Consider the following 12,624-nt stretch of genomic DNA (forward strand, 5'->3'; position numbering starts at 1 on the left):
GTTCTTGAACGATTGACTTTCTTCTGGCATAATGCAGAAAGATAGTCGATATACTTCCCTTCAACCCCTCTTAAGCTCTTAACTAAAACAATATCAGAAGACAATTTCAAGTTCCCAAATGCAAAGTCTTTGCCGGCATCTTTTACTTTTGGTTCAAAGGGAGCATAGATCAAATTTTTCATGATCCAGAAGATATATTTCTTGATAAGGGAAAGTAGTAGTCCCATATGTGTACCAATGATAGAAAAATGAAAATAGGGGCTGCAGGTTTAGTTTCAAATATAACAGATGGTATACATTGAATAAAGCTAGCTGTGCCGCCCACGGCTGGAAGAAATCATATATCAGTAGGTCAGGCTTTAAAGCATTCAAGATTTCAGAAAAGCTAGAACTTGACATCTGGAAGGCCTGCTAAAGGATTGGCAAAAGATTGGATGGTAAATTCTTGGTTGTGGTGGAAGTTCAGGCAATGATGGTAATCGGAGCTCTTAGATCTATTGAGGCTGTCTCAATATTCAAGTCTGTTCCAGTGTTGTTTCTGATTGAATCAAAATTGACAGCAGCAGAACAGAAGTATATGTGGAAACTTCTTTTCGAGAGTCTTTTGGCTAGTCCAAGAAAGGGAATACAAGTGAATAAGCTAACCAAGGAAACATTAGAATGCTGAATTTAGGTTGTTCTTTCTCCAGGAGTCAAACCTGTCCCCTAGTTAATGTTTTCAGCTAGACCAGAACACTTGTGCTGATATCAAAAAAACTCTTTTGATTGTTTTCCAGTACCATTTTTCCACTAAGTAAACCATTAGTTAATACTCTACATCGGAGATGCATGATAAATAATGGCCTACGTTGGTTAAATCATTTTGGCAGTTAGAGACATATCATCATTCACGAGAGCTTCTTTTACGTATTATGAACATATGTTTAACTTTTTATATGTTTCTCTTAGTGAAAGATGTCGATGACAATAACCTTTTATTTCCGGAACGAATTCTAACTGACAGACTGTCATTCAGTACTACGTACAACGGAAAATTGTAGTCCTGATCAGGCGAATGGAGAAAATTAATACAGTTACTATTCTTGCAAGAAATCATACATACAATAACTTACTCAGATCAAGAGACTCAGTAATATGAACCTATCAAATTTAACACCATGCATCCTTAAAATCAACAAACTTTTCACTGCCTGATCCGGAACATAATATCACAGTTGTTTCTCATTGTCCATACAAATCCTCAGTAGCTGCTCTTCTACTTCATTCATCTCTTGTTCTTCGCTCTCTTTCATCAACTCACTCAATCTTTCAGCTCTATCCCTCAGGCCTTCACAAAATGGCTTCTCTACAATCACTTTATTTATCGCTCTCGCCAATCCTTCCGCCAAATAGTGTCCATTTCCATCCCTTTCAACCTCTATTCCAGCACCAGTCTCCACCACAAGTCTAGCATTTATTGGCTGATCAGATTTCATCGGCATGGCTATAACAGGAACACCAAAATACATGCTTTCCATGATGGAACTCCAGCCACAATGGCTTACAAAACCACCAGTACTCCAATGGGCTAAAATCTTTGTCTGTGGTGCCCATTCAGGAACTATTATCCCTCTGTCTTTCACCGTTTCGAGAAACCATGCAGGCAATGCTTCTTCTATGCTAGTACTCTTTTCTCCAGTAGGAAACCTTACAACCCATAAAAAGTTAACGTTACAAAGTGCTAACCCTTTTGCGATTACTTCTATCTGATCCTTGGACAAGAAATACTCACTTCCAAAGGAAATATATATAGTTGAATACTCTTGTTTCTCACTCAGCCACCTCATGATCTCTGAGAGCTTCTCATCATCATAGTGACTAGCATCTGCAATAAGTGGACCGGTGGGCACTATCTGTTTCTTGCACCTATTTGACAGATAATCAATATACTTCCCTTCGACACTTCTAGAGCTTTTCATCAATATAATGTCGGTAGAGAGTTTGAAGCTCCCAAATGCAAAATCTTTCTCAGCATCTTTTATATTTGGCTCAATACGAGCAAGCACATTTGTGCTCTCATGATCCAGGAGGTATATTGCCTGATATGGGAAAATGGAACTAGCCCCCTCTGTATATAAATGATGGTAAAAGGCATACGGTGCTACACCAGCACATGAGAAAAAAACGGAAGGTATAACTTTGGATGAAGCAAGCTTTGGAGCCCATGGCTGGAAGAAATCATATATCAGCAGATCAGGGTTGACAGAATTCATGATATCTGAGAAGCTGAAACTTGACGTTTGAAAGGCCTGTAGAAGGGCTGGCAGAAGATTGGAAGGCAAATTCTTGGTTGTGTGCAACTCAGGAGGGAGTTCTGATGACGGTGGAATATGGAGTTCAACTAGTTCTATAGAGGGATCGTCTGATACATCTCTTTCGGTGTTAGCTCTAATGGAATCAAGATTGACAGCAGTGGAGCAGAGGTATACGGAGAAGTTTCTTCTTGAGAGTCTTTTGGCTAGTTGAAGAAAGGGAAATATGTGTCCATGAGCTAACCATGGAAACATAAGGACTCTGAATTTGGTTTCTTTTTTCTCCATGAATGTGAAATCAAGCTCTGCTAATTGTCCAAAGTGCAGAAACCAGAAAAATGGTGATATTTATGAAGACTTTTGAGGGATCAGTTCTTGCATTCCCCTTTCTTACCAATATGTAACGCCTAATAACTTAAAGAAATATAACACCGCTAGCTGCCTGTGGGTTGACAAAATCAATGCCAGAGCAACCGACCCAAAATCAAGATTCGTTATCAACACAATATTCCAGATCACCACAGACAAATATATAGAGACCCTGAAATTTGATGTAATTATACATAAACTTTCTGTAATTTGAAAAATTGCATCGAACACGCTAACACCCTAAGCTTTGTTTTCATCTAACAAATAAGTTCCTCAAGTACTCAAAATTCATAGAAGTTTTTGATGTTAATAAAAATATTGAAAACTTCAAGGGTGCTAGATGTAATTATTTAGGAGCTGTAAATATTTATTGCAGACTTGCAGTCACAGTTTTCCAGAACGCGGCAATGAACATTATATAATAAGGGACCTTCAAGTCCATAATTCTCATTATTATAAAAGCCAGATATCAGGGGCAGTGTCCCATTTATGCTTTAACAGAATGAACAAGCCAGGAAGCTTTTGATACCAATATATAGAAGGATATCCCTAAGAAAAATTTGTACACCACAAGAATCACAGTGCACTGGTTTTAAATTTTACATATTTCAATCATGTGGAGTGTATAAAATGAAAAACAATGATATCGATCACAATGCAACAAAAGATCCCTTCCTTGTTTCCGGGTGGTTGCACCAGCTTTCTGGTGCACCAGCCCAAATAATTTGATCCATGATGTAAAAACTGCTTACTGAGGAAGAACTGGAGGGGCAATCGTTCGCGTGTTGTATGATTCGCAGTGGCCGCACTTCTGACCGATTATGTGGAAGTAAACTTCAGTAGTATCATTGCAGTCGTTGCAAAGAATCCAAACCTGCAGGTGTAATCATGGGATGCTTGTCAGGGAATGAAAATGTTGCATCTGATTTTAAGAGTTACAAAGGCAAATGTTGCAATAGTAGCACCTTCTTGTTTCTATATTCATCTGGCATGACTGTTGCTTCAATCTGTAGGTAAAGACAACTTTCTTGTCAGATAATAGTGAAAACAGTTTGAGCAGTTCCGGATGATGATAAATGGAAAAAGTGAACATGTTGGGAACTTGTGAGACAGATTATGAAATATATGCATAAACTAGAAGGGATCACAACTACGAGAACATACAAACTTTAGTTCGGAAAAATGCCCCCACTTCCACTGCCACTCAAATTTTTTCAAAGTAAAATATTATGAATGGTAAATGGCATTGATATTTCTTGACGTTACGTTCAAATACACAAACATCCCTTATCTTTTGCAAAATAACAAGTAACCCATTAAGGTTGTAATTGTAATTGCTGGTACACTCCTATTTGATAGCAAAAGTTTACACAAAGGGTGTCAATATAATTTACCCGATAACTATTATAAAATTACAACTTACCCCTGACAATAAATTTCACATAAAAAATGAAAAGCTGTATCATACTTCACATTCCAATAAAAAAATGGTTATTTTTCGCATAATTAAAACCAATACTAGTATCAACATAAGAAGAAAGTTGAGCAACTGCCTGAGGTTCAATCAACAATCTATATAAAATAAGAAGTACCTCCTCATCTATTCTCTTCCAGGTTCTCGACATGTCCATGATCGACCTGGAGCATATTGGGCAGCAGTACCTGTATGCCATCCCAATGAGACATTGGCAAGGTTGTTTATCAATTTCATTTCTAGCTGTGAAAGGATAGCCTGAAGCAAATAATAGTTGATACATGGTATAGTTTCATTACTTTTCACGCTTTATCAGCTCATGGTAACATTCACAATGCATGGTGTGTCCACATTTCATGACAGTGGTGTCTTTCAGGGAGTCAAATAGATACTGTATGCAAAAACTGGCAGTGTTATAGCAGAAAGTGTAATTTGATTATCAAGATTATGAAGAAACTGAAAAAAATTTAGGAGGGAACCTCATAACATATAGGACAGTGATGCCTCATGGAGTTCTCCACGCACAGGTGATTGTCGCGCAAACTAACAGAATAACAGGAGCCTGCATGATTAACAAAAATGGGATGAAAAATTTCCAGAAGGAGATTCAAAGACATTACAGAAACGGTATTTAGCTGAAAATTAACCACAAGAATTAAGGAAAACACTTGCTAGCATGGTTTAATCTGATTCAAACAACAGATAAAAGAATCTGAAGTAAACAAAATAGTTCTATAAAAGTAGAGCTAATTCTGCATACCGCACTTCTTGCAGTGAAAGAAGTTATCACGACCTCCGATCCTAAAATCATAAGATAAAACAAGAAATTAGAACAACTCTGGGAGCAGAAGGAAGGTATTCAAGCATGAGTGCATATTTGTCTCCGAAACCTGCAAATCCCACAGTCGTCACAATGAAACTGTCCTTTGTCAATCTGCACCAACAATAACCTAAATTAGCGTTGAGGAGTAAGTCACAAAATGAGCTTTGTAACACCAGAACTTGAGGATCTCTAGTGTTCAGAAAATAGCACCAAACGAGAAATTAGAAAATTGCAACGCATTCATAAGGATTTCTGCCAGGTCGAAGGATAATTACATCATCGTCGTAAAATTTGCAGATGTCGCAAAAATATTCTCCCATATTGACACCACAGTTTGTACAAACACGTGCAACCTGGATGATGGGAGAGAGACTAATAATGAACCATTCCGTAAATGGATAGGAAGTAGGAAGAAAACAAAGTTACAAAAAAGTTTCTCTTGAGTAGGAGGCAAGAAGGGCATACAGGCTGCTCAGTGTCACAAACAGAACAGATAACCTGCAACATAAGTAAGCGTATTTTTTTATTTTAACAAAATACGGATTTGGGAACAATAAGAATGAACAAGAGTCAGGAAAATGGGGGCAGAAGCAGGAAGAGTACATTTCTGCAAAAGACATACTTGTTTCACTTCGTACCGGACTAACTCATGCCGATCATAAATGTTACGCAGCGTACTCTGTTGATTTAACAAGGTGAAAGCAACAAAGCCAGATAGAATCAATTTTTTGCAGAAAAATGTATAAAGTGTTACGATATCAGGCAAATTGATAAAAGTTGTCAAAATTTGAAAGTCTCACATGAAATTAGTTAAGGGCAGTACATGGGGAAAAATAAAAGAAGTATCAACATACCACAGCTTCGTTGTGACAGTGGCGACAATCATAGACTTCATTACAGCATGGAGCCCTAATCCTGCATCTTCTTCTGTAATGCTTGCATCTGTCAAATTCAAAGAATGATAGTGTCGATAATTTCAGACCATTCTATCAAATAGAACTCAAACATGAACTCAGCAGAAGAAGGATCACAACTGTATGCATACTGTTAAGAAAAAAACACATATTCATGTCAAAACAAAGTCCGGAGAATCGATCTTTGTTCTTACATAAGAACCTTGGTAGTTCAATTACTGAACAAGATCAAGACAGCTATTGAACAATGACGAGGTGGCAGCCTATATACAAGGTTGAAAAAAGTTGGAAAGATTCCAACTTCCATGAGCAATAGTCATAATGACTCATCAAATTTCACAGAGGATCACACAGCGAATCAGAACATCAATGCTGCTATGAAACCTCAACGAGAAAAACCACTGCTGGAACTTTCAAAGAATCAAACTTTCTTCATAAGCACTGAAAAAATCACAGATATTTCTTAAAATACAACAACTGCGTAAAACATTCAAATCAAGAATGAAATGAAGATCAATAAACAACCAAGCCCACCAATCAAGAAACTAGGAATATCCAGATTTCACCTGCATCTGAATACCAACAAACAAAAACAGTAAGTATCAAGAAAAAGAGAAAGAAATATACCCATATCCCATCTTCCCAAAAGTAAGACGATCATTAGAGTGGTCTTCCATTAGCATTTCCAAGAATTCTCACCCAAGAAAAAATGATAAAAGGGCAAGAGCTGAAAGGAAGCAAAGGCAAGGAAATCGGATACAGAGGAAGATGGGGATGAGCCCAAAATCCTTAAAAAACTGGAAAGGGCCAGCCATCATGTCAAGTGGGCACTGACACCTTATATACCCATGCACTTAATTAGCTTAAACAGCCCCAACTTTCTTGAAATTATTACTAAATTTGGAAAGAGTTTAAGTTGTATTTATATGAATATATTTATGGAAAGAGGATAAGGTGGCGTGATAGAGAGAGACTATGAGGATGGGGTGACAAAGTGGGACAGACCGCCGCACACTCCAGCCAATGGGAAATTCAGAGTGAAAGCAATCTCTCATTCAGAAATTAAAGGCAACTGCTTTGTCTTGTTTTCGTGTTGATTAGAGTAAAAAAAGGGTAGAAAATTCTTGCTATTCTTTTCTTGTGTGTGTGTGAATTTTGTTGGAAGGAAACCCCATGTGATTTCCTACCAGTTGATGTGACTTTTAGCTCCCATTGGCTGCAAACTCGTCCATTTCAATGCAATCAGCAGCCAGCCAGAAGCACCAAGCTTTGAGATTTATTATTGAAAAATAAAACATAATTAAACAAAAGTAATATCTTTCTCATTGAAATCTAAGATCCAAAGACAAGGAAAATGTATAGATTAAACAATTAGAGATCAAGATTCATACAATCACATTCTTCCGCACATCTACATGAAATCATGTTAATGGCATTGGGAATTTAAATGTACGTGCAGAAATGGAGATTTATCAAAATGCTCCTATGATTTATCCTTTGTTTGGCAAGAAAAATAGATTTACGGCTAAAACATGACGTCAAACAGAAATGGAGATGGAGATTTTATCAAATGCTCCTCATGTTCAGAATTTCTAGGTCAACAACTTGCACAAAATACGCTCTCTCGGGCTTCGTGCAGCCGCATACTCATTTGGATAATATTAATTTTTGTATCCTCAAAATATTAATCATAAATTATTACACAACACAATTTCTAGACAGAATGTAGTAAAATACTACGTACATGTACTTTTCTACGACAAATACGTATGTGTACGCTCAGTATTCATTCAGATCAGATGTATTTTCATTTTCCAGACAGACAGCGAAACAAAGGCCATTTGCAGCTGCCCTGTCTATTAATTGGGCCGAACTGTCAGGGTCGGATAGAATAGTGGACCGAATTAAATAAATTATGGGGCTCCAATCACAAGTCCATGGATCCGATCCAATAATCCAGCCCACTATTCTTGGGCTTTTTCAATTTTATTTAATTAATTTTTAGAGTAAATTGTATTGACATTCCATAAAATTAAATCTAATTATGCAAATACCCTTTGCCATAAATATATCCCTTAACATTATAGTTGTAACTAAAAATACAGCCGTTTTCAGTGATCAAAAGTTACGCAAACAGCCCCTGATATGTATTACACTAAAACTCTTAGAGGGTTAGCCTATAATCTTATAAAAAATAAATGATGTTTGTGTAATTAAATTTAATTTTAGGAGTAGAAATGTAATTTACTTAATATAAAACAAAATGATGGTCAGCTAACAACAAGCAAATTAAAAATAATCTATATTTTCAATTTTCTAAAGGGAAAAAAAAAAAAGAAAATACCTATTAGTTAACAAGAACACAAACTTTGGAATCATCCATTCCTCAGCCTGCAAATGCAATATTATAATAATATAATAATGTATAAATATATATTCTCCGTAATTATAATTAAATAATAGTCAATGTTTGAGAGACAAAAAGGTATATATTTGTATGAGACTAAATTATATTTTGTGATTCAAATTATGCCCATTTTTATACTTTATCATCTATTTTTTTTTTTTGTATTAATTTATCATCTCAACTATACGAAATTTACACTTTGTCATATATGAGGGTTTTTTTGTTGATTTTTTGCGGAAAATACATCACATGTTGTGTATGTGTGAAAAATATCACATCACATAACTCTTAAATATCACATATACACTACATGTTATTGTTTTGACAAAAAACTTGTTTAAAAATAATTATAAATGACAAAGTGCAAAATTTTGTAAAATTGAAATGACAAATTGAAGCAAAAAAAAATTAATATCAATATGTAACGATTATAATTCGAATGACAAAATGTAATTAACCGTTCATATTATTAGAACGTACCCTATTGTCCTATGCACCATCCATATGTGATGAAAATACACATACATTAGTGATATTTTATCACATAATTTTTTTGTCATTAACTTTATCCCACTGTTGAATTATATAATTATTCTCACGTTGATTGTTTAATAACTCTGACACCTTCCAATTTAAAATTATGTTGATCATTCAAATTACATATACAGTAGAAAAAACAAGAAATCATCTTGATTCTTGTAAAATTCCAGACCCAACAACATTATCGTTAATTTTTAAGCACGTCGAACGTATTCGGTATTATGCAAAATTATGAACTTTTCTTGATATAAATGAAGTATTTTTTTTAAATTGTTTTGAACAGGTTGTCCGTTCAATTGGAAATGCAATAAATAGAAGATGATTGGTCAGCAACCTTCAAAATACCAACGGAAAAACCGGTGGGCTTCTTCCTTAAAACCAGACCAATCGTAGGTAGAAGAAGAGGCTGCAAAGACGAAGAGAGAGCGGAGGAAAACTTTTGCATTTTCCTCTGAATTATATTCTCTGTCTCTCTGTTTGTAATTTTGATCTTCTTCGATAATTCCTTGACGACAATGGGTTGTGGGAAATCAAAGCACGCTGTTGCCACGGCCGACACGCTTGCCAAGAGCAAGAGCAGAAGCAAGAGCCTGGAGAAAAACCCGCCTGTCGTTGAGGATCATGCCAAGTCTGATGCGGATCATGTGAATGCAAATGAGGTGAACAAGCCGGCTGATCATGGGAAGGTGAAGGATGATCATGAAATCAAGAAGAAGGAAACTGGTCAAAAAGCTGAGGAGGGAAAGGGAAAAGCCCAGAAAACAGATGGAAAAGAGAAGGAAAATGATGGTGATCATGGAAATGGAGAATCTGCTGCTGCTGCTGCTGATGTTGTGGTTGTGGAGGAAAACAAGAATGGGGAATTGAAGGAATCAGGAAAAGAGGAGAAGGTTAAAAAGGAGGTTGAGGTTGATCATCATCAAGAAGATCAAGGAAAGCTGCTGGTTTCACATGATTCTTCTCCTAATGACTTTTTCTCTCCCCAGAAGGAACATGGAGAGACCATTGAATCCATCATCACCGACGGAGTTTCAGGAAAATCCGACTATTATTCTCCACGTGCTAAAGGGAATGATGCTGTCGAGGGAAAAGGGATTGATGGAGAGGATAATTCGAACAAAGAAAAAGGTTCGTTTACATCAATTTAGATGAACTCTACGGTTGTGGTATTAGTAATGAGTTTGTAATGAAATATGTTTGACTGCATGCATGGATTTACATTTGGGGATTCTTAGCATAATAGAGGCTGTTGGATCGGTTGATTTACAAGTGTATGCTGTTTTCCTGTTTCTGCAGAAGAGTCGGTTAAGGTGGATGAAGGCGAAAAGGTGGCACCGGCTGATGAAACAAAAGCTTCTGAAGAAGAGAAGACTCCTGCTCTCGCTGCTGATAATGTAAGAACTTCTCAATGTCAAAACCACTTTCCCTCAAAGTTTTCTTCTTTCTGTGTGAAGAAATAAGCTCAGATTCTTGATTTCCAGTGGGAACTTTCGGAATCATGTAAATTTGCTTGCTGCTTAGTTAGTTACTGATGATAGGTTCAGATTGTTTTCCAATGATGTTGTCTTAAACAAAGTTATAAATTCATGTCTTAGCCAACAATTGTAAATTTTTTCAGAAGTTCTGCAAATATGGTAATATGACTTGTGTATTGAATGTTGTAGTCACTGAACCTCCGGTAATGGGTATTCATTCTTGATGGTCGTGCAGGAGAAGGCGGATGGCGCATCAACTACAGTTGCCAAGGGATATTGAATTGAAGAAGAAGAAGATTAAAACAGTAGAAGCTGGGGATCTTTGATCTTTGTTTGTTTATCGGTAGTTCATGATATATAATTCATGTATCTGCTCATTAACAGACGCCTTCAATTTTTCTTGTTTTGAGCTCCTTTGCTAAATTGTCTGATTTGATCATCACATTTGAAGCGTTATATCAAATATTTTGCACCTTAAACTAATGAAATATAGTATTTTCTTATTGCCTAGTATTAATGAAACCTGTCAGTGGCCTTGATTGTTTGTGAAAAATACACATTTACGATCATCATCGTAAGGCAATAGCATCACTTTAATTTTGATAAATCAACAGTCAAACCAAACACGTCTTTAATTAAGCAACAGAAACCAGTGGGAGGCTATCAGTCTTCAACTGCAGAATTATTACATTCATGCAAGAACTTTGGAACCTAAAATGTTAAGAGCTAATGCATTGGCAGCACACTTTACAATTATTACATCCATACAAGAACTTTGGAACCTAAACGTTAAGAGCTTATGCATTGGCAGCAAACTTTACGCCAAATTATTTACGGACGAGTAGCTGAAGCACACTTGATGTCTGTGCTTTATCTAATATTTTTGTACTTATTTAATTAAATGAACGAGAAAGGAACTGAGTTAATCAAACTCTAGAAATATTTTAATTTCAAATATGCAGTAAGAAAATTATTGCTAAAATTAAGTCATCAATGAGATTCTTATTTTTTCTAGAAAAAAATAAGTGTATTGGGGTATGTAGACAACCCACATTTTAACAAAATGTTAGTTACTTCAGGGTCTCCCATTTTAATAAATAGAAAAGATACAACAAATCAGACATTGAATGAAATAACCGTTTTCCATTTTCCCCTTTGGGGTGCAAAATATATTATTTATGCACAATAGGTATTTGTTATTCACATAGAAATTAATTTTAATATACATAAGAATAATTTATATATACAAGATACTCCTCATGTGAAGTCACGCCGTGTTATCCGCAAGCTATGGCCCCAAGATACGCACCTGAAAATAAAAAATTAAGTGGCTTCTGTGCTTCCTCTTTCACAATAATTGACTGGAAATAGTATCTAAGCCGAACTGCCCTGATCTCCTCTATCTGTATTCAGTTTCAAAATAGAATTTGACAGATCCCTGGATAAGATAAGATTGCCATCAAGATCTTTTCTGGCATAGGCAACAACACGTGGGTCCATCACAATTCTACATCCGCTTGGCGTATCACATCCCATTTCAACACCATAGTACTTCAAGTGATCAGAAATACTGTTTCCTCTCACTGACCTGCAAAAGGTTTTGAGATGGTTGGCGTTGGTTGTCAGAAATACATCCAGTTTACTCCTGATCACTAATGATCATAAGCTATAGTACTCTTTGGCAACAAAATGAAATAAAATTAACTTCTTTGTGCTGATCAAACTGTCATAGAAGTAGTGAAAGAACACTGGAATCCTCCATTGTAAATCCAATAATAACAGGGAATATGAAAAATGTTCCTGTGACAGCAAACACTTGCCTGCTACAGGTTGGGTCTTCCCCAGAACCATCACAAACCTTCTCGACTGTATAAATCAAGCTTCCGAGACCAATATTGTAGAGCCAGACCTACACATTGAGAATGTTATGGTTCCCGAAAAGAGCAGCTACACAGAAGCTAAGAAGGAGCTTTATGCTAATTGGAAAGAAAGATAATATGGAAAGTCATTTGGGGGAACCATACAGCCAAAAGAAATAAGATATTGAAAATCATGTTAGCCAATTGACAAGATAGATAAACCTATATTTCATGGAAAGCATATAGTAGATCATAATGCTAAGAAATTTCTCCATTAACCGTTATTTATAGCAACCAGGACACTTGAGAATTATTAGAAGATTGATGCAGTCCAAGTCTTGTTCTGGTGAATATACTTTGTAAATAACATAAAAATGATGCATGCATTATGAGCAACTTTGCATGTGTGGTGAATGGTGGGGGAGGGGGGGGGGGTGTAACTGAACGGTCTCATGCTATTTTGTAATATTAC

General features: G+C 36.2%; 4 protein-coding genes across 5 annotated transcripts in view; 1 reads left to right on the forward strand and 3 right to left on the reverse strand.

Moving 5' to 3' along the window:
* LOC105171476 (beta-D-glucosyl crocetin beta-1,6-glucosyltransferase-like) lies at positions 1,209 to 2,579 on the reverse strand. The gene has a single exon (XM_011092609.2). The coding sequence runs from the start codon at positions 2,577 to 2,579 to the stop codon at positions 1,209 to 1,211; it is 1,371 nt and encodes a 456-aa protein (XP_011090911.1).
* On the reverse strand, positions 3,161 to 6,698 carry LOC105171477 (E3 ubiquitin-protein ligase MIEL1). The gene is made up of 12 exons (XM_011092610.2): positions 6,499 to 6,698; positions 5,812 to 5,899; positions 5,580 to 5,636; positions 5,423 to 5,455; positions 5,233 to 5,310; positions 5,025 to 5,068; positions 4,895 to 4,935; positions 4,614 to 4,696; positions 4,434 to 4,525; positions 4,253 to 4,322; positions 3,626 to 3,667; positions 3,161 to 3,534 (listed from the first exon to the last, which is right to left on the reverse strand). The coding sequence occupies exons 1-12, from the start codon at positions 6,552 to 6,554 to the stop codon at positions 3,409 to 3,411; spliced, it is 810 nt and encodes a 269-aa protein (XP_011090912.1). The 5' UTR covers positions 6,555 to 6,698; the 3' UTR covers positions 3,161 to 3,408.
* Positions 9,148 to 10,797, forward strand: LOC105171478 (myb-like protein X). The gene is made up of 3 exons (XM_011092612.2): positions 9,148 to 9,946; positions 10,115 to 10,212; positions 10,529 to 10,797. Exons 1-3 carry the CDS (start codon positions 9,334 to 9,336, stop codon positions 10,571 to 10,573), a joined length of 756 nt encoding a protein of 251 aa, XP_011090914.1. The 5' UTR covers positions 9,148 to 9,333; the 3' UTR covers positions 10,574 to 10,797.
* Positions 11,417 to 12,624, reverse strand: part of LOC105171479 (lipase-like) — a 4,206-nt gene continuing 2,998 nt past the window's right edge. For both annotated transcript variants that reach the window (XM_011092614.2, XM_011092613.2), the window contains 2 exons: positions 12,114 to 12,202; positions 11,417 to 11,881 (listed from right to left, as the gene is read on the reverse strand). In XM_011092614.2, the coding sequence (XP_011090916.1) occupies positions 11,668 to 11,881; positions 12,114 to 12,202 (303 nt within the window). In that variant the 3' untranslated portion in view covers positions 11,417 to 11,667. The remainder of the gene's footprint in view (positions 11,882 to 12,113; positions 12,203 to 12,624) is intronic.

This window comes from Sesamum indicum, linkage group LG10 (assembly GCF_000512975.1).
Source record: "Sesamum indicum cultivar Zhongzhi No. 13 linkage group LG10, S_indicum_v1.0, whole genome shotgun sequence".
Classification (NCBI taxonomy): Eukaryota; Viridiplantae; Streptophyta; class Magnoliopsida; order Lamiales; family Pedaliaceae; genus Sesamum; species Sesamum indicum.

What these genes read in the sequence shown, in the direction of transcription:
- LOC105171477 (XM_011092610.2), bottom strand. Translation starts at nt 6,554, where the DNA reads ATGCTAATGGAAGACCACTCTAATGATCGTCTTACTTTTGGGAAGATG. An exon ending in CTTTCACTGCAAGAAGTGCG is followed by an intron (nt 4,697 to 4,894) that starts GTATGCAGAATT and finishes TTAATCATGCAG; the next exon opens with GCTCCTGTTATTCTGTTAGT. An exon ending in GAGCTGATAAAGCGTGAAAA is followed by an intron (nt 4,323 to 4,433) that starts GTAATGAAACTA and finishes GATGGCATACAG; the next exon opens with GTACTGCTGCCCAATATGCT.
- LOC105171478 (XM_011092612.2), top strand. Translation starts at nt 9,334, where the DNA reads ATGGGTTGTGGGAAATCAAAGCACGCTGTTGCCACGGCCGACACGCTT. An exon ending in TAATTCGAACAAAGAAAAAG is followed by an intron (nt 9,947 to 10,114) that starts GTTCGTTTACAT and finishes CTGTTTCTGCAG; the next exon opens with AAGAGTCGGTTAAGGTGGAT. An exon ending in CTGCTCTCGCTGCTGATAAT is followed by an intron (nt 10,213 to 10,528) that starts GTAAGAACTTCT and finishes ATGGTCGTGCAG; the next exon opens with GAGAAGGCGGATGGCGCATC.
- LOC105171476 (XM_011092609.2), bottom strand. Translation starts at nt 2,579, where the DNA reads ATGGAGAAAAAAGAAACCAAATTCAGAGTCCTTATGTTTCCATGGTTA.